Source organism: Rhinatrema bivittatum, chromosome 3 (assembly GCF_901001135.1).
Source record: "Rhinatrema bivittatum chromosome 3, aRhiBiv1.1, whole genome shotgun sequence".
NCBI lineage: Eukaryota > Metazoa > Chordata > Amphibia > Gymnophiona > Rhinatrematidae > Rhinatrema > Rhinatrema bivittatum.
In genome coordinates this window covers 76229241-76252944 of record NC_042617.1, presented here as the reverse complement: position 1 = coordinate 76252944, position 23704 = coordinate 76229241, and the positions used below count along the sequence as shown (strand labels likewise).

Here is a 23704-nt window from a genome sequence, read left to right as displayed (position 1 = left end):
GGAGGACGCTTCTTACTTTCAGTAAGGGAAGGTGGCGATGGTAAATCATCGGTGACTTGAGAAGAATAGTCAGTCTAGGTGTCATAGGGATCAGCACCTGCCCCTCTAGGAACCTGAGAAGGATGGGACGATGATATTCCTGAAGGTCCTGGTCTAGGCTCTGAAGGCATCGAGGGAAGTACTAGAGGCACCGATGAAGGCATCGAGGGCACCGATGGATGGATCGGTGGCGCCGATGGGTGCATCGGCAGGACTCCCGATGGAGGAATGCGGAATGTTTCTCCTCCTGTTGACAGGGTAAGCGGGGAAGGCACCGGAGCCATCGGTGATACAGGAGCCATCGGTGGAAAAGCGGCTATAAGCGCTTCCATCTTCGAGAGCAGCGGTGCCAATGCTGCCGGAATGGGATTGATGGTCGGTTCTGCGACCGGCACCGATTTCGGCGCCAGGGGAACTTGAAGTCTGTGTATCACTTTATCGATGACCTCCTGAACCATCTGGTCCAGTTCTTCATGGAGACCTGGAAAAAGCAGCCCCGGCTCCGGAAGGGAAGAAGGAGGCAGAGGCATAGCCGGAGGGACCACCGTTAAAAGGCGGAGTCACGGCTCCCGATACCCGTCTGGGTGAGGGTTGCCTCGGTGACCCAGTAGCAGAAAGGGTCGATGATTTGCCTTCATCGATGGACCAGGCTTCTGGTGTCGATGCCGATGTTTCTCTTTACAATCCCCTTGGTCCTGAGGGGGAGTAGAGGTAGTCGAAGGCCGAGAAGTCGTCAATGCCGGCCGGTGGCCGATACTGGCACGAAGTGGACGGTGCCGGTTCAGATGACGCCAATGCAATAGACGGCGTCGGAGTTTGGGAACGGAAGAGAGGTTCCATTTTCTCCATTCTGGCCTTGTGACCTTTTGGTGTCATTAAGGCACATTTGGTGCAAGTCAGGACATCATGCTCGCACCCGAGACACATTACACAGACTTTATGAGGGTCTGTTATGGACATGGTGCGAGTACAGTTCGGGCACCGACGGAACCCCGACACCATGGCCTTTGAAAAAATTGAGCTTCGGTGCGGTCGATGGCCAGTAGGTCGCGAGGGTCAAACTCGACGGGAATTGACCGAAAACGGGTAAAAAACTTACCGGAGTACCGCGGAGTCAAAATACGAAAGAGGGACCCCTGTGGGATATAAAAGTTTTTAGTAATTCTGAGAGGAAAATTCCTGTCAGGAATCTCTGTGGAGCTCCTTAACCTGCATGGCTACTGCTATGCGGAAAAAAGAAGACTGAAGGGGGACCCCTGCTGGCTGCAGGTTTAGTGCCATGCTGGGCATGTCCAGTAGGTGCCAGTGAAAGTTCTAGAAACTTTGACAAAAGTGTTCCGTGATTGGGCTCCATCCGGTGATGTCACCCATATGTGAGGACTACCATCCTGCTTGTCCTGTGAGAACAGAGGATACGCATACATAACATTCTTGCCCCAATGATGGGCAAGGGTGTCAGAGACTGGTTTGCCATCTGACCTGCACAGGAAGCAGAATCGAAGCACCTTCTTGTTACAGGGGGAAGCAAACATCTATATCCAGGTTCCCCCAGAGGCAGAATATCCGATTTGTAACTCCTTGTCCAAGGACCATTCGTGGGCTCTAAAGGCTCAACTCAGCGTGTCCGCTACCATGTTCTCCGTCCTGGCCAGGTACATGGTCCTGTGCACCATCCCGTGAGACAGGGCCCATGACCAAATATGGACTTCTTCCTGACACAGGAGGCATGATCCAGTGCCTCCCTGCTTGTTGACATTCTACATGGCTACTTGGTTGTCTGTGTGGATCAGGACAACTTTGTTGGACAGCAGATCTTTTAGAGCCCATAGCTTGTTCCTCATTGCCCAAGGCTCCAGAAAGTTGTTTTGACAAAAGCGTTCCAGGGTAGACCAAAGACCCCGAGTTTCAAGCCCGTCTAAATGATTTTCCCACCCCAGGGTGGATGCATCTGTGGTTAGGACAATTTGGGTAGGGGGACTTCAAAATGAGACCCCCTGTTCCAGATTTGAAAGTACCCTCCACCAGGACAATGAGTCCCGGAGAGACGGGGTATCTCAGATGCAAGCCTGGTGGCTCTGAGTGGCCTGGCACCACTGCGACCTCAGGGTCCATTGGGCTCTGCACATGTCGCATCATATGCTAAACAGCCTTAACATGTGCCTATTGTATCTCTGCCGCTATGGTTGTCAAAGTGACAGCCCTCTGGCAAGGCAGGAGGGCCTTGGCCTGAGCCGTGTCTAGCAGGGCTCCTATGAAGTCTAACTGAAGTGATGGACAGAGATAGGATTTTGAGTAGTTGAGAACAAACCTTAGTGACTCCCATACCAGGATGGTCAAGTGCATGGACCTGGTGGCCCCTGCCTGAGATGTGTTCTTGATCAGCCAAGCATACAGATAAGAAAACATGTACTCTCAGCCTGTGGAGGTGCATGGCATTTTGTGAAGACCCATGGGCTTGATGCGAGCCTGAACGGCAACACCCGGTACTGGAAATGCTATTTTCCCCACCACAAATTGGAGATACTTCCTGTGAGCAGGGAAGAACTCAATATGGGCGTATGCATCCTTTAGATCAAGGGAGCATAGCTAGTCCCTTTTTTGCAAGATGGGAATCAAGGTGCCCAGGGAAAACATCTTGAACTTTTCTTTCTTTAGAAACTTGTTCAAGGCCCTTAGGTCTAGGATGGGACAGAGTCCTCCTGTTCTCTTTGGAATCAGGAAGTATCTGGAGCAGAATCCCTGTCCTCTTTGCCCTGGTGGTGCAGGATTGCCCGCTCTGGCAGTTAAGAGGGAGTAGTACCTCTAATAGTACCGCCTGATGTGCTATCGGCCCCCAAAATGGGCATGGAGGGCATAAAAACATGCCATACTGGGTGAGATCAAGGGTCAATCAAGCCCAGCATCCTGTTTCCAACAGTGGCCAATCCAGGCTATAAGTACTGCTCCTGGGGGAATTCTGCGCAAAAAACCTTAAAATTCTGCAAATTTTATATTGGTCAAAATAACACAATTTACATGACAGTCTTTAAGTAATTGCATTTTAAATTAATACAGAAAAAAGTTATTACTTAGAGATGCAGAATTTTACATATTTTGAGCAGAATTTCCCTAGAAATTCACTGTAAGTGTGTCCCCTTCCACTCACTCTCCCTACTCCCCTGGCCACTCTGCCCTCTCAGGCCCCAACTCCTCCACCTGCCAGTATCTCTCCCCTCCACCCCTAGGCTCAACCCCTTCCACTCTATTGCCATTCCCAGAGTTTGACCCTGTTCTCAGTACTGCCCCTCACACAGGCTCCCCTCTGTCCTTCCCTCTCTCTCACACACATGCTCCCTCTCTCTAGTACACATACACACACCCTCATACAGGCTCCCTCACACTCCCTCTCACTCTCGCACACACATCCCCTCATACAGGGTCCCTCTCTCTTGCATACAGACCCACACAAGCTCCCATTCTCTCTCACACGGGCTACCTATATCTCTCTCTCATTCACCCCTTCACACAGGCTCTGTCTCACACATACACAATCCCTTCACACAGGCTAGCACCCTCACATACACACGAGCTCCCAATCTCTCACACACACACTCCTTCATAATCTCCTCATATAGGCTCCCTCGCTTTGGCACCCACACTCAAGCATTCCCGCCCCCCCCCCCACTCTCTCATCTCCCATGCTCTCACCCAATAAGTTTAATTGGTACCCCTGACAGACAATGGACAGAACCCACTGGTCTGATGATATACTGGGCCACCGGTTCACAAAGAACCACAGCCTTCCCGGGTATGGACAACTGGCTTACACACCCTACGGCCTAGTCAAACCCCCATCCCTGGAGATGAAGAGCCGGCCGGGGCTTGGGGGCTCTCTGCTGCCTGGGTCAGTCATAGGAGCCCTGATGTTGACGGGAACGAGGCAGAGGATAGTATTTCCTTTGGCGAAAGAAAGACAGTTGTTGGAGGGTTTCGTGGTGGTCCTGAACTTGGGCCACCTCAACTCTCACCCTATCTCCAAAGAGATTCTCTCCAGTACATGGCACGTCAGCGAGTTGTTCCTGTACTTCTGGTTGGAGATCTGAGGCCCACAGCCATGCCATTCTACATTTGCCGATTCTCACTGCATAGACTCTCAATGCCATCTTGAAAACATCGTAGGTTGCAGACCTTGTGTTTTCCCGCACTCCAGGCCCTTATGCACTAGCAACATAAGGGTGGTCTTGCTGCTGTTGAGGTAGCTGCTCAGCCACCTCCTGCACCTGCTTCCAGATGTCCCACGAGTACTGGCTCATGTAGAGCTGGTAGGCAATGTGGGCAATAAGCATGGCACCTTGAAATACCTTCCTTCCAGGAGCATCCATCGCTCTATTGGTCCTTCCGCGGGAGCACCGAGGAATGAGTCCAAGAGAGCTTGGCTTCTTGAGGTTGGATTCAATCACCATCGACTAGTGGGGCAGCTGATGCTTATCAAATCTGGCAGCCTTCTGGACGAGGTAAATCCTGTCTGCCTTCTTATTGATAGGAGGCACTATGAGGGTTTGTTCCCATATCCTCAGCAGCAAGTCCTTAAAGGATCCCATGTACCATGACCACCATGATCTCCTTAGGAGGCTCCATGAACTGGAGGATCTCAAGCATTTTGTGCCTGGCATCCTCCTCCATCAATAACTGAAAAGGGATGGCTTCCGTCATCACCCTCACAAACCCTGCAAAGGTCAAATCCTCAGGAAGAGGCTTCCTTCATTCCTCTGGAGGGGAAGGGTCTTAAGGGAGTTCCCTCAGAGGACTCTGAAGCGTGTTCTCCCCAGGGGTCATAGGGTTCCTCATCCTGGATAAGTGCAAAGTGATAAGTGCAAGGTGATGCATATAGGGAAAAATAACCCATGCTATAATTACACAATGTTGGGTTCCATATTAGGTGCTACAACCCAAGAAAGATCTAGGTGTCATAGTGGATAACACATTGAAATCGTCGGTTCAGTGTGCTGCGGCAGTCAAAAAAGCAAACAGAATGTTGGGAATTATTAGAAAGGGAATGGTGACAAACAGAAAATGTCATAATGCCTCTGTATCGCCCCATGGTGAGACCGCACCTTGAATACTGTGTACAATTCTGGTCGCCGCATCTCAAAAAAGATATAATTGCGATGGAGAAAGTACAGAGAAGGGCTACCAAAATGATAAGGTGAATGGAACAACTCCCCTATGAGGAAAGACTAAAGAGGTTAGGACTTTTCAGCTTGGAGAAGAGACGACTGAGGGGGGATATGATAGAGGTGTTTAAAATCATGAGAGGACTAGAACGGGTAGATGTGAATCGGTTATTTACTCTTTCGGATAGTAGAAAGACTAGGGGGCACTCCATGAAGTTAGCATGGGGCACATTTAAAACTAATCGGCACATTTAAAACTAATCGGAGAAAGTTCTTTTTTACTCAACGTACAATTAAACTCTGGAATTTGTTGCCAGAGGATGTGGTTAGTGCAGTTAGTATAGCTGTGTTTAAAAAAGGATTGGATAAGTTCTTGGAGGAGAAGTCCATTACCTGCTATTAAGTTCACTTAGAGAATAGTCAATGCCATTAGCAATGGTAACATGGAATAGACTTAGTTTTTGGGTACTTGCCAGGTTCTTATGGCCTGGATTGGCCACTGTTGGAAACAGGATGCTGGGCTTGATGGACCCTTGGTCTGACCCAGTATGGCATTTTCTTATGTTCTTATGTTCCTCACTGAAAGCGACAGGTTCTCGGTCTACATCCAGAGATGTAAGTACCAGAAGACCTGAATGGGGGTAGGGGGGGTGCGGCAGGACTTGGTGTCTTTCAGCCTCTATGGAGCTTCCTTGGAGAAGGAACCTGTGATGACCACTATCGCTAGGAGGCGGCCTCTGTGCCCTACTGGGCACAGATACTGTTCCAAGAATTGACGCCAACTGGATTGGTAATGCTCCGATGATACGAGGACAGGCAGTACCGGGTTCGGTGCCGTCTGTGCTACGAGACCGAAAACTTGCAGCGCTTGGTCCACCACTAGCTGTACTCGATGCTCCAGCTCCTCCTCAAATGTTGCCAATGCCAAGACCAATTGGGAGGAAGGAGAGGTAGTCAAATCTACCTCAGACCTGCGAGGTGGATCAGTGACTGACATCAGGAACGGTGAAGACTGTCGTGGACCCCCAGTACTGATGAAGCATTGGCACTCCACACTGTGTGATCGCTTTGGGGGCATCATGACAAAAGCCAGTGCATCCTCAAGCCCGGCACTATACATTGACAGGGATCGGTGCCGATGCTTCTTCGGCTTCCCTTGATGCTCGGCCTGGTCCTTCCCTGGTGCCGAGGCCGATGAGGAACCAGACATCCTTGGCCTGGAGCAGATAGACGATGGTCTGTCTCCGGTGCCCCTATCCACCAGCGACATCGATGGTCCCGTCGATGGCTCGATGTCCATTGGTGCAGCTCCTTGGTCCTTCGATGCTGATGCCACTAATGCTGATGCAGATGGCTAGGACTTCCTCGACCCGAAGAGTTGATCCATTTTGTCAAGTCGAAGTAGATGTCCCCTTCAGGGTCATCTGGGCGCATAAGTGGCAACCTGGATGTCATGCAATGCTCTTAGGCAGAGGATACATCTCATGTGGATCTGTAATGAACATGGTCCTTAGGCACCAGGGGCATGGCCGAAAACCGGACATGGCCATGATGGACGAAAGGGACATTAATGTAAGACGATGGTGGTGAGCTGTCAATGGCCAGTGGGCACCGATGCACTGCCACAACGGGGGAACACTTTGGTAAGGCACTGAGAGGGACCTGGCAATGGAATGAGAAAAATCCCATGAAAAACAAGAGACAAATTAAGTTTTCCACAAAGCCAAAAAACAGCCAACGTGAGCTCACTCACACCATGATGCTTACAGCTCCAAGGGAAAAAAAAAAAAGACTGGAGAGGGACTCCGCATGGACGTGTAGTATAGGGAAAGCTGGGCATGTTCAGTGTGCCTAAAGTTCTAGAAACTTTGACATAAGTGTTTTGCATCAAGGCTCCATTTGATGTCATCCATGTGTGAGGACTACTATCCTGCTTGTCCTCGGAGAACTAGGTTTTACGCATGTAAATGAACATAAGAACATAAGAAAATGCCATACTGGGTCAGACCAAGGGTCCATCAAGCCCAGCATCCTGTTTCCAACAGTGGCCAATCCAGGCCATAAGAACCTGGCAAGTACCCAAAAACTAAGTCTATTCCATGTTACCATTGCTAATGGCAGTGGCTATTCTCTAAGTCAACTTAATAGTAGGTAATGGACTTCTCCTCCAAGAACTTATCCAATCCTTTTTTAAACACAGCTATACTAACTGCACTAACCACATTCTCTGGCAACAAATTCAGAGTTTAATTGTGCGTTGAGTAAAAAAGAACTTTCTCCGATTAGTTATAAATGTGCCCCATGCTAACTTCATGGAGTGCCCCCTAGTCTTTCTACTATCCGAAAGAGTAAATAACCGATTCACATCTACCCGTTCTAGACCTCTCATAATTTTCAACATTTCTATCATATCCCCCCTCAGCCGTCTCTTCTCTAAGCTGAAAAGTCCTAACCTCTTTAGTCTTTCCGCATAGGGGAGCTGTTCCATTCCCCTTATTTTGGTAGCCCTTCTCTGTACCTTCATGGACAAGCATAACTCTGGACCTTCATTTACAAGCATAACTCCTTTGAAAATTCACTCCATTGGGCTGAATTTTCAAAGGTTTTACATGCATAAATGGATTTTGAAAATTGCTACAATATATGCTTTTGCGCTTGTAACTCCTTTACATTTTGAACAATTAATTTTGATCTGATAATCGCTTGCTGTCATGGAGTCAAACAGCTTCAAGATCTGCTTCTGATGTAGGTACAAGAAGTTTCTCGTTAACTATCCAAGTCTGGAAGCAAGCCATGACATACCTGAATGTAATATGTGCTCAAACAATTGGGCTGATACAGTAAAATGCGGTTGTTGAACCCACTGACAGCCACGGGTTCGGAAAACGGACGCTGGCAGAATTGAGCGTCTGTCTTCCAACCTGCGGGCTTTTTTTTTTTTTTTTTTTTTACAATTTTTAATTTTTTTTTATTTTTGGGGCTTCCGACTTAATATCGTTTTTTCTGCTTTTCTGTACACTTTCCCAGTGCCGGCCGAAATTAACTCCTGCCTTTGGGCAGGTGTTACTTTCTGTATGGCGCGGGAATAACTAATAGGCTCATCAACATGCATTTGCATGTTGTGGGCGCCATTAGTTTTTGGGGGGTTGGACACACGTTTTCCTCACGCTATTACCCCTTACTGTATAAGGGGTAATAATAGTGCATCGAAAACGCATGTCCAGACGGGGGCTAATGGTGCGCTCGGCCTGAGCACACTTTTCTGCATTGGTCTGAATGTAGGCTGAAGCTGCCAGGAACCTAGAGAAGAAATACCAAGTTTTGCTGCACAAAGGCTGAAGCCAGCTTTAACTGGTCTGGAAGCCCACAGGGTCCATGAAGCTATATAGCAGCAATCAGGCTCCGAGGAAGACATGCACAGCTCATGCATTTTAGAGTGCCTCTATCCACAGGGCTGCACCAACCATGGAAAATCTCTCACCTGTGGATCACCCAGTGCTTATATCCAACAGAAAATAAAGCAGTCATAAATGCTATAAAACAGTTTATTCTGCAATAGTTTTATCATACAGAATTGCATATCTTTGGTAAAAATAAACTTTATAAACATTTCAATCAACAGAGGTTAGCATACAAAAACTAAACATCTGTTTGTAAATGGGCAAAATGAAATTTTTGTTTTTAGGGTTTTTTTTTCTCTTTTTAATTGAAAAAATGAATATTACTAGACTTATACTGGCAGTTACCCAAAATAAACTTAAGGACTCTTCTGAATCTACATTAGAAAACAAATTTAAAGAGAAAATGTTAACAGTGTATGTTGCTATGATCAGAAATTATTCTTACACCTTAACTTTGTAAATAAATAATTACAAGGAATTGGCAATTACAAATGGTTTCATATCACTATATAATGGCAACATAATACTTTTTTTTTTTTTTTTAATTAAGCATTTCTTTTTGGTTGAAGAAATGTTTGGTTAAAAAAAAAAGTTTTTGATAATGGCACTGGCAGGTAATGTGCTTTAAGGAATAATGGCAGATGCAACATTTAAAATACTCTTGCCTTTCAATAAATATTTGGACTACACCATCATTAATAGGAGCAAGTTTCATTTTAACCAGTTTTCAAGCTTGTTAAACATATATCCTATTTTTTTTTTTATTTTCAATGTTTGAGATTATTGAAAATGCAATAATTTAGAAATAAAATATGACTAAATGATGCAACTTGCAAAGCCATCCAAAATGTATTTCTCTGGAATGGATACATTTCAATTTACACAAGTCAAATTTCTCCATCCCCAGTCAAAATTTACATGTGATTCTTTAACACTTACCATTAAAGAATGCTAAAATATATATAGTTGGACTATTTGGTATGAACCCTTTACATATGTCACTGAAAAACGAATTGAATCGAGTCTAAATTACACTAGATTTATACTATATATACACACAAATATGGACACGATCTATAGCTTAGGGAAACATGCCTGTTATGAGAGCAAAAAGCATGGCATTATTGTACTGAACAATGTCCTGTCACCTGCACTTAATTTCCAAAGACCCAAAGCAACAGCTATTAACCAGTTTAGTATATGCATTGCTTTTAATCTGTGTGCCCACACTGATTCTTATCAGGACAATAAGGGCAGAGAAACAAGCCAGGATGGATGATAAGTGGTGAAGAAGTTGACTACACTGATCAACCAGGCTGAATGAATAGTATGAGAATCAATATGGAATGCAGCATTCATAATTTCAGTGTTTTCATACAACTTAAGTCGCTGGCTGGGGGCGGAGGCAGAGGACAGTTTGCTTGAAACGCTCTCAGATCATAAACTGATATTCATGATAACCCTGACATTACCATTCATCTGTGCACAAGATTTATGATATAAATAGTCACAAACCAGGACCAATGCCAAGGAACACTTACATCCCGAAAACCTGACTCATCATTTGGAGTGTTAAACATTTACAATGGTCTCATTTACAAAAAACAAAACAAAACAAAAAAAAAAAAGCTACAACAAACTGTATAGGGAGGTAATTAGCACCACAAAACTATAATAAAAAAAAAACATTCAATCAATAAATTAGGTTGACTGAGAGCAATGTTAAAAATAACATTTAATGGAAAAGGTATGGAGCTGCAAGAAGCATGGCCTACATATTTAGAGAGACTAGCTTTTAATGTTTAATACCAATGATTGTTCTAGTGGACATCTATAATGAAATAGCTTGACAATGAGATGATGCCATAATTGAAAAAAACAACACATGTCAAATGCAATCAGTATTCTGGCAAATTTTCCAATATCTTTTAAGCTATGGGAAAATCTTTATTCCATTGTGACCACATGAAAATATAAAATGGTACAAGAGAAAGCTCCTAGGCAGTCTGTCAAAACCCCCTCTCTCATTATTAAGAGAACACTGAAACTTTAAGACCTTGCATCCAAGTCAGTGTCCCAGCTAGAGAATTCTGCTGAAGCAAGGGAAATGCATCTTCCTCCCACCAAGCAGGCACCAATAAACTTGTTCTGCCTCCACATACAGACTATGACAACTCTGTTCGCTCCTGTCTCAAAGGTGCATCCACCTCAACTACGGCTCTGGTCCAACAGTCAGCAAACACACCTACCCATAAAGAGACATTTCATGTCACTACAGCGTCATTCCCCCATAACCACATTTTGGGATATATTCTTTACCCTCCACCATTCTTCTTAAAATTCATGACTTTTTTTTTTTTGTTTTCCATTAAGAAAGAAGAGAACAGCAGATGCGCTATGTTGGGGGGCGGGGAAGGAAATCAGGCTTCTGTCAGTCAGCACTAGAAACTCAGGCTGCAGCACTACACACCCCTCTCTCTGCTTCCCCCCCCCGGAGTAGAGATGGAAACCAAAGGCAAGGGTGTGAAACTGACAGACTGTGCAGCACCTGCAAATCAGCAGGGACAGATTTTTAGGAAGAAAGATGGGAGTATATCCTCAAATAGAGGGAGAATCCTTAACATGCCAATCCCCCCCCTCCCCCCCAAAAAATGCACATTTTTGTTGTGCCCACGAAGAAAGCAACTCTATAAGTCTTAGTTGTTTTTGTACAAACATTCTGAAATTCTACTTTTAGTAATCTTAAAACCACCCTGGCTAACACATTATGAATTCTAGTGGTCTAACACATTAGGAGGGAACATCAAATCACTTTCTCATTATATTGCTAAACCAATGATTTGGTCTCAGAATCCTCTGAGATAGCTACTTAAATTTGCTGGTTGAGCACAGGTCAACAGAAAAGAAGTGAAATGTTTAATGCCCCCCAGTAGAAAGCCTTTTTCCTACCTGCTTACGCTGGTGGTAAAAGAAATGCTCAACACTGTAAGACAACAGAGCTCGAGGCAGTCGCTGCCGATCCCAAGACAAAGCTACGTGGCACCAAACCCCAGGGACTTGTACAGAAACTGCACCAAAACGATCAACGAAAATCCAGGCACTGTTAACGGACAGCCTTCCCACTCCCAAAACACCTACGTACCCATTTTTCTCCCATTTTCAAAAGTTAAAATAAGCTCAATAAAAAAAAGTGTGGAAAACTGGTCAAAAATTGTATTTTGAGGATCTCCTGATATATACTAATAAGACTAATGGCACATCAAATAAGGTACCCAGTAAAGCCCCTCAAAGATAAAAAGGCTACAAAATACTTAAGCTTTACAGGATTCTGAAACATTCTTAACAGTACTGTACTGTCAACCAGCTTTTCCAATTAGCATGTCTGCATACTGATGCAGCAAAAATGACAAAAAAAAGACTTAACCAAAAAAAAGAAAGAAAAATTACCACCATACACCTATGAAATGTAAATAATATAATAATGTTTGCTTTATTTCTAAATCTTATGCCATTTACGTTATAAACCATCACCTTTGCAAGGCAAATGGAGAGAATTTTGTGGCAACAAAGGCAGTTACACTGGAGACTCTACCCCTCGGATACGGTGTGTACCCGGCACCCAATATGACACCCATGGTTCAAAAGGTCAAATAAATGCCCCCTCGATGAATAGAAGCTGTACATTTGGAAGGGGGCTTAAAACTGGTTTAAACTGCTGGCAACCAAAGAATATTAGTCAAGAGCCCTACATCAAAAGAGAAGGGATGAAAAATGACCCCAATGTCTTAAGAACAAGGAGTGCACAAGTAAAAAAAGAAAAAAAAAATGCAATCAATTCCACTATCCTGAGAAAGGGAACAAGCTCTTCAGTAATTTATCTTTCCTACCCACGTGTCAAAAACGCACCTCGGCAACAGTCAAATGGCCTGGCTAGTTATATAGTCCTCTCCAATGCCTTCCCACCTGGCCTTCAGGGAGGATGTACTTTATTACAGCCATTTCACTAACACCATTTACACCTGAAAGCAGACAAACAGTTTGTAATACTGCCATCTTCATCCCATGGCTTAGAAATATAAAAACATATGCAAAGATAAGCATTTGTTTCCCCATTTACTTGGCCAGTAAGAACATTCTTATATGGATAGGTTTTTTGATTATTTTTTTTTTCTTTTTGCTCAAATAAGAGCCTGTTTTTAATTCTTGAAAATGTAAAAGCACTTGAATCAATGGTCATAAATAATAGACTCTGGGGGGTTTGCAAGTCATGCATCTCTCCTATGAAAAGATTATGTAAATCATTTTCAGGAAATGCTTTAAAAAAAAAAAAAAAAAAAAAAAAAGGTCAAAAGCACAATTTAGCAGGAAAAACAAAAAACAGTTAACCAGTTCTTTTATGGCTTTGATCTCCTTTGTGAAGGACAAAAGTAGAAGAGTACTGCCACACAAAAAAAAAATAAAAAATAAAAAAAAATATATATATGCAGACTGCTGGAATTACTATTTTTTCCTATGCTTCTGACTTTGGGTTTTTGCAGTACTCATTAAAGAATCTAGGCATGTGTGGATTCCAGCCAGGTGAAGCAGTGATCCTGCTGCCTCCTTGAGCTCCTCATCAATATCCTGATGTAGCACCTTTCGAGACTTCTTCCTGGTTTGACCTACGTTGGCGGTATCCGTGCAAGGCTGAGACGCATAGCCACTGTCGCCCAGTGGATCGTCCTCGTAATCCGTGTCCGTCTCTTCGTCGCTATGAAAGCCTTCGCTGCCGTCACTTCCCGCGCAGCTGGGCTTGGGGATGAACTCGTACACTTCGTCGACAGAGGAGAGGGAAGACACGCTGGATCTGGACTCGCATCGCTGTGAAGTTCCACCACTTGCACTGTAATTGTGATCCTCCTTTGGGTCAATGTTGGCAGCCGCTGCGTCAGTCTCCTGGAGGTTCAAGGAACTGTGCTGACTGATTGCACTGGCATAACTTCTTTTCTTGGGTAGCACCACCTTGAGAGGCTGGGGCTTCTCGCCTAATCAAACAAAATATATACATATGAGTGAAATGGAAGAAAGAATCCCTGGTAATTTATCAGCAAGAGACATCCCCGCTCAAGCCCCCCACCTGTCAGCCAATTCAAAAGAAACATTGGGGCAGATTTTCAAGGATTTACGCGCGTGGGGCGGGTTATGCGCACCGGGCCTATTTTCAAAAGGCCCGGTGGCACGCGTAAAGCCCCGGGACGTGTGGCATCGGGCGCACAGGAGGCGGCTGTCAGTGCGAGTTAGGAAAAACTGATGCTCAATACAAGCGTCTGTTTTCTCCCACTACTGGCACAATAATCATGCACAAGATACCCGGCCTGATTTTTTTTTTTTTATCACCTGGATCTGCTTTCTGTGGGTCCTCCTACTTGGTATCCGGACGATAGTAAGAGGAGGACTCACAGAAAGCAGGACTGATTTTTCCCAATGAGCCCTGGAGCACGGCAGACCTTTACACCAGCCCTGGGCTGGGGTAAAACTTGCTGCGTTGCAAATGACGCATTGCCTGTGCGGGAAATTTTTTTAATCATAGGGATGAGCGCTATTAGCTTCATGGTGGTTTGGATGTGCTAACCCCCATTCTGCATCGGGGGTTATGGACACACGTCCAAGACGTGCGTCCAATCGCATGTAAAGCCATGCGCACTATATTGCATCGGCCAGTTAGTGACATCTGTACAAACAGCTGGACATTTATCACACAAGCTACCACAATATACAATAATCTGTAATCCCTGACCATCTGTGTGTATAAAGTATTAATAAGCCTATAGGATTGACACTACAAATATTGTTTCCAAAATATGAAAACTTCCACCCCGATACCCCAAAAAGTATTGCTTATTTGCAGCTTTATTAATATTTCCATGTAGACCACAGAATAGATGAGGCTTTTAAAAAAGGGGTAGACCTCTGAAAGGTTGATTTATATTTAAATGAACTTAGTGTGGATAAACCACCATTCCCGTAAATTTGTATTTTGAAACTGCTGTACGGAAAAAATAGTTCTCAATAAAGATGAACTGAAAAAGAAATAAAATGGGAAGTCCCTGGTATGCGCCAGCTTCCACTGCACTCTGCCTTCTGACCTCCACAGACTAACTGGGGGAAGCTGTTATATATCAGGATGAAAGAGACATGTCAGTAGAGGATCTGTACCTGAAAGTTTCTGTACGATTATTTGCTTTTAAGAACTTGTAACAAAACTTTTAGTATTATGTATAAACAGAATACAGAACTGAAAATGTTTAGTATTATAAACACCAAGGGTTCAAAATGATAAGGGGAATGGAACAGCTCCCCTATGAGGAAAGACTAAAGAGGTTAGGACTTTTCAGCCTGGAGAAGAGACGGCTGAGGGAGGATGTGATAGAGATGTTTAAAATCATGAGAGGTCTAGAATGGGTAGATGTGAATCTGTTATTTACTCTTTCGGATAGTAGAAAGACTAGGGGCACTCCATGAAGTTAGCATGTGGCACATTTAAAACTAATCGGAGAAAGTTCTTTTTCACTCAATGCACAATTAAACTCTGGAATTTGTTGCCAGGGGATGTGGTTAGTGCAGTTAGTATAGCAGTGTTTAAAAAGGGATTGGATAAGTTCTTGGAGGAGAAGTCCATTACCTGCTATTAAGTTCACTTAGAGAATAGCCACTGCCATTAGCAATGGTTACATGGAACAGACTTATTTTGGGTACTTGCCAGGTTCTTATGGCCTGGATTGGCCACTGTTGGAAACAGGATGCTGGGCTTGATGGACCCTTGGTCTGACCCAGTATGGCATTTTCTTATGTTCTTAGATGGAAGTCTGAGGCAGTGGAATTGTTTATTATATACCTTACATGGCTTGAAATTCAGAGAGGACTGGACTATTTCAAGGTATTTGCCATTATAGTTTTTTTTTCTGAGCACTTAGATCAAGTATGGCAAGTATGGTCCTCGAGTGCTATAAACAAGTCTGGTTTTCAGGATGTGAGGTATATTTGCATATACTGGGGGCAGTGCATGCAAATATCTCTCATATGCATATTCACCAAGGATATCCTGAAAAGCAGATTAATTAGATATCAACACAGAAAAGTCACAGGTTTTTTTTTGTTTTTTTAAAGAGCATTCATCAACTGAACACAAGTCTGAGAGAGATCTCCCAATACACTTTATTTCTATTAATTTTAAAACTAGAGATGAGCTGAAATGTTGATATTCTTGGCTGCAATAGTAAACCCCATTCGTTGTCTGGGTGCTTCTTGGTGAGCAAGGTTTAACCAATCACAGTCCACAATTGAACACAAAGCTATAAAAATTTGGGTCTTTAAGACTGGTATTTTTTGGGTTTGTTTTTTTTTAATTCTTAATCTCAAATCAGTCAAACCTCACCTACTGGGGACATGCAGAATCTGAAAACAATTTAAAAAATAGTGATTCTTCAGTTCACAGCTACTTAAAACCTGCAACCAGTGATCCACAAAACATTCACCCTGCAATTCACAATCAACATTTGTAGTTCATTACATTTCTGAGAATTATTTTGTGACTGATTTAGTGAAAACTTGACCCGCTGGTGTCCTGCAAGGGCTAGGAATGAATACCACTGTTCTACACGGTGTTCAAGAAATGGAAACCTCTGAATTCATTGTATGGTTAAGCATGGCAGAAAAGCAAAATTAAAAGGTTCTTACAATCTAAAGCTTGCTCCCGAATAGATGTGTTTAACAGCATCATTGCAGTGGCAGCATCTATGTCAGAATCTGCAAGGAGAAAAGATGAATAGTTAGCATTGGTTGTTTTGGTTTTTTAAGGATTGCTTTTTTGGGCACAATAGCTTGAGATTCAATATATATTTTGTGTACCTAGGTCTGAGCTCTGGTCATTAATTTCCTTCTGATCATGGGAAAGATGAATTCAAGCACAGAAGAGAAAATAGGGGGAAAGGACATAGGTCTTCCAAATGTGAGAACAGTCATACAAAATATTCTCTGTGCATATCAGACTGATGCTTTAGCAGGTGGGCAAACATCAAGCTTAAAACATCAAGATAATGAACAGAAAAATCAAGTCATGTTGAAGGGCTTGCAAGTAATATATTTTATACACAACTAGGAGGGAAACTTTCACGTAAAAAGAACTGAAATGCACCATGGCTGTCTGAACTCACAACTGAGCTGTCCAGCGCATGACTCCAAGCAAAGCTCCCAAAGCGAGCTAAGGGCAGCAGCAGGAAAACGTGTTGCATGGGGTGCGGCAGGGCTGGAGAGCTGACGGAGGGTTCAGTATGGGCATTTTAATGCTCATCTATCCAAAAGCAGAAGAATTGCAAGTAGGAAGACTGGATGGGCCAATTTGGTCTTTAAAAGAAAAAAAAAACCAAAACAAAAAAGCAACCCACATCATTTACTATGATTTACTTAGGTTTTTCCCTCAGCAGTCAGAGAATGGGAAAAGCGCCTTAGTAAATCAGACCCCCAACTCTTTTATAGTGCGAGAAAGGCATCCTTTCAGAAAAAGCCCGAGGGCTGGTGGCATTACTTCCTGGTACGTCTTTCCTTCATCAGGATTTTCGTGGTCTCACGTAGCTGTAACTTTGCTGTAATCTTTCGGCTCACCAGAGCTGGGCTTTTCGTACACTGCTGACAGCAGTGAAGATATGAATTACACCGAGCCCCTACTCTTTGTATGGTAAGGCTGGGCTGAGTTGTTCCAGGCATAGAAACATATAGAAACATAGAAGTGATGGCAGAAGATGACTAAACGGCCCATCCAGTCTGCCCAGCAAGCTTTCACAGTTATTTTCTCATACTTATCTGTTACTCTGACTGCTGAGGTCAGGGCCCTTTATTGGTAACATTTTGGTTCTAATTTCCTTCCACCCCCGCCATTGATGTAGAGAGCAGTGCTGGAGCTGAAACCAAAGTGAAGTATCAAGCCTAATTGGTTAGGGGTAGTAACCGCCACAATAAGCAAGCTACTCCCACGCTTATTTGTTTACCCTGCCTGTGCAATTCAAGCCTAGTTGGTAGTTGTCTGAATGTAAATCCTCTTATCTTCATTCCCCCCTGCCATTGAAGCAGTGAGCTATGCTGTATATGTATTCAAAGTGAAATATCAGGCTTAACTGGTTCGGGGTAGTAACTGCCAAATCTTCTCAACCCGTGACTTTCATGCTTTTATACGATTTTGAGATTTTAATGCTTGTTGAAAGCATTTCCTGGACTGTAAATTTAGGGGGGGGGGGGTTATTTGTGCATGACTTTGAAAAATGCAATTTGCTTTAAAAAAAAACAAAACAACAAAAAAAAAACCACATCGCATCCCAACAGAAATGGTCAAAAATGTTGCCTAAGCCTACAGCAAAAAAAAGTACAGCAATATGAAAAGAATGGCTGAACTACAAAGGGGCAAGACCACCCAATTTCCTACCTATGTCTTGAGATTCATTTCTGTGTATACTGTTTCAATATTGGCCTGAATTATCAGGCTGGATACATATTCAGTGAACAAGAAGTCAGACAATTCACAAGTCTGTCAGTCAGAGAAGAGAATTTGGAAGGGCAAGTGTTAGAAATTACATAGATACAGCAGTATATGATCACCTGTGGTAAGATCATGCCATTTTGTAATCTTTAGGTAGACAAAAGGATACTCTTTTTTTTTTTTTTTTTTTTTTTTACAGCAAAACTTTGTGTAACGTAAGGAGAGCTCACAGTACCAAGAGAAAGGAAATGCCACAATAATGATCAACACTGCCGTGTACCCCATAGATAAAAAAAAAAGGGCCCACCAGCTCCATACCATGAAGAGGCCTCACTGTGGAGTAAGTTATAGGAGGTATATGGAGTTAAAGCAGCTGGGTGCGGCTCCCCTTATGAATTCCAGTGATCATGAACAAGAGCTTTTCCTCACATGGCTCCATCACTCTGGAATACCTCACCTGCTGAACTTCGCGACATTTCAGATGTGAAGGTTTTTAGAAAACGGGTAAAAGGCTAATTTATTTCAAACTGCTTTTAATATATAATCATCTTTTGTATGAATTATTTTATTGTCTGTGATTTTGGGTTATGAATAAAGCAGTGGTTCTCAATGTTGTCTTTGAATACCTCCTAGCTAGTTTGGTTTTAGAATATTCATAATAAATATGTATGAGATATCTGCATAGAATAAGCACATAACATAAGAACAGGCCATACTGGGTCAGACCAAGGGTCCATCAAGCCCAGCATCTTGTTTCCAACAGAGGCCAATCCAGGCCACAAGAACCTGGCAAATACCCAAGCACTAAGAAGATCCCATGCTACTGATGCCAATAATAGCACAGGCCATTCTCCTAAGTCAACTTGATTAATAGCAGTTAATTTCTTCTCCAAGAACTTATCCAAACCTTTTTTAAACCCAGCTACACTAACTGTACTAACCACGTCCTCTGGCAACAAATTCCAGAGCTTAATTGTGCGTTGAGTGAAAAAGAACTTTCTCCGATTAGTCTTAAATGTGTTACTTGCTAACTTCATGGAATGCCCCCTAGTCCTTCTATTATCCAAAAGTGTAAATAACCTATTCACATCTTCCCAATGAAGGCAAGGTATGCAAATCTCTCCCATGCATATTCATTGTGGGATAATCTGAAAACCAGACTATTATGGGGTATTCAATGTTGAGAACCACTGGATTAAGGATTTCTAATGGGGGAGAAAGGGACAGGGTATAAATCACAAAAGTACCATTGAGAAGGTGTTATGACATTCCCCCCCCCCCATAAAAGGTATGTAATAAAACTATTTGATTAATGTGCTAACTGAAATTTCAGTTAAGATAATGAGACACAATAGCCAGAATTTTCGTTATGTGCGTGGCTGGGCCCTGCGTGCGTCGAGCACATTTTCAAAATGGCCCTGCCATGCGATTAAGCCTCGGTCATAGAAAAGGGGCGGACCGGGACAGTGGCCATTAGGCCCTGTCCTGGGGAAGCGCGTGCCAGCCGCCAGCCGGTGCTTGTAACTTATACCAGTCCAGAGGAGCGGGCAAGTTAAAAAAAAATAAAAAATAAAAAATAAAAATTCTAGGGTAGGTAAGAAGGGTTCGTAGCAGTACAGGGAACGGGGGAAGGCCTACTCATGTTGCCATATATTGCTTTTTAAAATCCCCCCTCCCTTGAGTCCCGACCCGCCCGCACAGATTTTAAAATGCGGCACGCATGTGCGCATGGGAACCGTATTTTATGACGCACGCATGTTATAAAATATGCTGCATCCATGAGTGCGCACCAGGAACCGCGTGCACATGGACGCCACGCCTTTTAAAATTGACCCCAATGGTTTCCTTTATAAATTTTTTGTATATTTAAAGCCAAATTTCTGGTGGTTTGCCAAAACTTTCTTAAAGTATAATACTCCAGAGCAGGTGTAAAAATGTCAGCGCGTCTCCCAAAGGTGGAAGGCACAACGCCAATAACCCACTAGGGCCAGTGTCAAAATCCTTTAATGCACATCCCCTTCATGTTGCTGTATGAACAATATCTTACACTTCAGATGTACAGAAGATTTCTAAATAGTTGTGTGTTCACAGGCACCTGGCAAGAGAAAGCTGGAAAATAAAAACATTTCAACCATCTTTACGGTCTCCCTTACTTTAACCCTATGACTTCTGTTATTCTACATTACTCGTCTTTTCTAACAGATTTCTATTTGTCCTCTTGAGAGTAAAATGGTTGTCAGGCTAGCACATGTGATATAGCAACTGGCGAAGATACTGCAAACTGTTCATTTGTCTGGTTTTTGAAAAAAACGTTCAAAAACTCTGGTTTTATTTTGCATCCAGGGACATCTCTTCCAGTCTAAGATGCTAATATATCACACTCATCTTACAGCGAGGAAGACTACAAGAGAGAGCAACGAGACCTCTATCTGCAGATACAGCACAGGGCTTGCGGAGGATACAACACCAGGAAAGGGAGATGCATGGCTTTAGGGTTAGCACTGTGAAGTGCACAGCAAAGAAGAAAAATGCTACCTTTACATTTGGGGATAGGGGGCAGAAAATCACACGCCCAGCCCCACAGCTCAGGCTGCGAATGAGATACAGCAGCAAAGCTAGCAAATAAAATATATATAACGTAGTTTCTAGTTGCGACAAAAAAAAAAAAAAAAGCTCTTGCTCTGATTTTGTTTCATTTCCAAACAAATCTTCATGTCTGAAGAATGTGAAAGCTCCCCCTTGCTTATTCTCTCACTACTGTGAATATAAGTAAATGAAAGGGTCACTGTGTGATTCTTATTGAAACCCTGTACAGATATCATGCAAAGCATGAATGTAGCACAAATAACTGAACTGCTGACTTGAAAAAAGCAGACTTTAAAAATAAGAGGCAAACATGCAAAGCATTCCTAAAGGCTGTGAAAATATGTAACGAGAGCATTGCATGACATCAAGGTCACTTTTTAGACATTCTGGCAACAAAGGCATCCAGGGATGCTAAGCATGAGCAGAACAAAAGGATTATATGACATACCTTTAGGAGATCTGCCTTTATTCGCTTTAAGTACGGAGGTTAAGTAGTGGGGAGGTGATAAGGAGCTGTAAGGCAACACAAATTATTCAAGTAGGCCAATTTTAAATGAGCAAAGATAATATGTTGAAAATGATTACAACTGCAACATCACAGAGTTTCAGGAAACAATTTGAATTTCTTTATTTCAAAACTTAACCCACCTAACCTCATCATTATTCTGCTGAACCCTTTCGCCCCCATAGCACCAGTAGAAAAGCTGTAGTTATTTCCAGTGCTACTGCCAGCGATAAGGTGTGAAACGTTATCGCCTGCCGCAGTACTGGCCCCTGGTTCAAAACCCCGCCCAAACTCCTCCCTTTTATTTTAAATTCAAATTCAAATATTCAAAGCGCGATGCGGTAATTATCGCGCTACCGCACGCAATAAGGCCCTATCGGGATTTGATGAATGACCCCCTAAATTAATAGGTGGGTTAGAACGACCCTCTCATAAAATGAGCGCGTCAGGTCAAGGACTCCCATCAAAAAAGCATTTTGGCTCAAATGGCTCCTGAATTCAAGATTTTTGGCAACAGGGCAATACTTCAACAGAAGAAAAAAAAGTAGAGTAGTGAAGTAAATAAAGCGAACAAGCGTCTTCAGATATGAAACCTAGTTTGATTTCAACTGTATTAACATGGTTTTAACCTGATTGCTCCAATAGCTAATCCATATCGGGGTTCAAATTTGATTTAGAGCCAACTTTCAGCCTCCATGCATGCAAAATAGCAATACAGATGGAAAGCATATTTTCGGGAACAGCATGAACTAAATTTATAAAAGTAGTCAAACCCAGGAATGATGGGCACTTAGCAAAGTTCAACCTTAAAATGCTTAGCACTCAATCAGAAGTCTATTTCATGACCAATAAAATTATTCCCTCCTATCAAAAACAAACAAATAAATGCATAGAGAAAAGGTGCTCGACTGATGCAAGCACAGTCATTATACAGTAACTTTAATTTTTTTTTTTTTTAATTTTCATTGTAAAGGAATCTGTGCATGTAGAGCAAAAGCTATGGTATAGGAACTCTGGGCAACCAAATCTTTCCAAAAAAAAAAAAAGGATCAGTTTGATGATATTTCACTTCGCTGTTAGCTTCTTAGCACCAAATACTTGTATTACGAAAAACTTCCATACCTGGTTGGAGGTGGAGCAGTGTAAAATGCAAGGGCTGAGGAAAATGGCTGCTTCTTCAGTGCTTGTATGAGATTAGGTTTATATTCAGGATCGACACACCACAATGACCCTTTTCCATTCACCTGCAAAAAATAAGGACTCTGTGGTATAAAGACCCATGAGGAAACTTCACATAAATTAGACTACATGTTAGAGCTGCTATTTTTAGCACAAAAATCTATTAATCCTTTATGTAAAATTAGCAAAAAAATGTTTTAGAGATTTGTGAACTATTCTTTCAAGAGTTAGCAGAGGAAGTACAACAATCTTTATCTCTGGTGAGAGTGGCGCAGTGAATCAATTCTGTGGATGTTATTATAATATAGGAAAATGGAACAGAATGACCTTTATCTAGGGTTGTTGAGTTCTTAACATGCAATATAATCTGGATATAATATGATGGATAGTAGTGATAGTAATGTGGTTTGATAAGATGAGTGACAATGGTTCAACCAGTGACTTACATATATGGGGGAGGAAGATGATATGGGAAAAGGTGTGGGGGGGGGATTGAGGAAGGTGGTTCACGGGTTATAGTTTGTATGTGTTATTTTGTAACGCTAAATGTGATTAAGGGGAGATAAAATGTTTTGTCATCTAAGTTGTGAACTGTGATGCATCGTTATATGTTGAACTACATTCATACACACCAAAATTAAGGTACATTTCATACCATACAATAGGATTATAGATATTATTCATATGCAATTGTCATATGGCACAACAAGATGGAAAGCATGGAGTCGGGACTTGGCGGAGGAGGAGATGGATACAGATAAAAGCAACTTTCCCTGACAGAGTTCACAAGTAAAAGTGTAGCGAGAGAGAAAATAGGTAATGAGGAGCTACAGAGTGAATGCACGTGAAAGAGAAGCTTTAATCTTAGGCAGCAGTGGTCAGAGAACCAATGTAACGACTTGAGAAGAGGGGCTACATGGTTATAGTAACACTGAAGGAAGATAAGTCATAGAGCTGAGAAAGATGGTGCAGTGGGAGGCCCGAGAAAAACAAGTTGCAGTAGATGATGGGAGGTGATGAGAGTGGATGAGCATTTTGGTAGCATGCTCTGAAAGGAAACAAAGCAGAGTTGCTTACCTGTAACAGGTGTTCTCCTAGGACAGCAGGAAGTTAGTCCTCACACATGGGTGAATACCGAGCTACAGGCTGCTCCTGAGCAACAAGAACCAACAGGAACCTAACCGGGTGCCAACGGGCACAAAAAACAGTGCTATTGTTAACAGGGTGAGACAGCCCGAACCCGAACATTGGGCCCTAGGCAGAAAGAGTTGGGTTCTACAGCTGAAAGATTCCAAAGGACAGATTGGCTGAAGCCGCTATTATGTTGATCATC

At 42.9% G+C, this 23704-nt stretch overlaps 1 protein-coding gene across 2 annotated transcripts in view; it reads right to left on the bottom strand.

Annotated features, from left to right (window-relative positions):
* Positions 1 to 10310: 10310 nt before the first annotated feature.
* Positions 10311 to 23704, bottom strand: part of FOXN2 (forkhead box N2) — a 101563-nt gene continuing 88169 nt past the window's right edge. For both annotated transcript variants that reach the window (XM_029593389.1, XM_029593390.1), the window contains exons 3-6: positions 22315 to 22436; positions 21136 to 21200; positions 16310 to 16378; positions 10311 to 13617 (exon numbers count right to left, since the gene is read on the bottom strand). In XM_029593389.1, the coding sequence (XP_029449249.1) occupies positions 13094 to 13617; positions 16310 to 16378; positions 21136 to 21200; positions 22315 to 22436 (780 nt within the window). In that variant the 3' untranslated portion in view covers positions 10311 to 13093. The remainder of the gene's footprint in view (positions 13618 to 16309; positions 16379 to 21135; positions 21201 to 22314; positions 22437 to 23704) is intronic.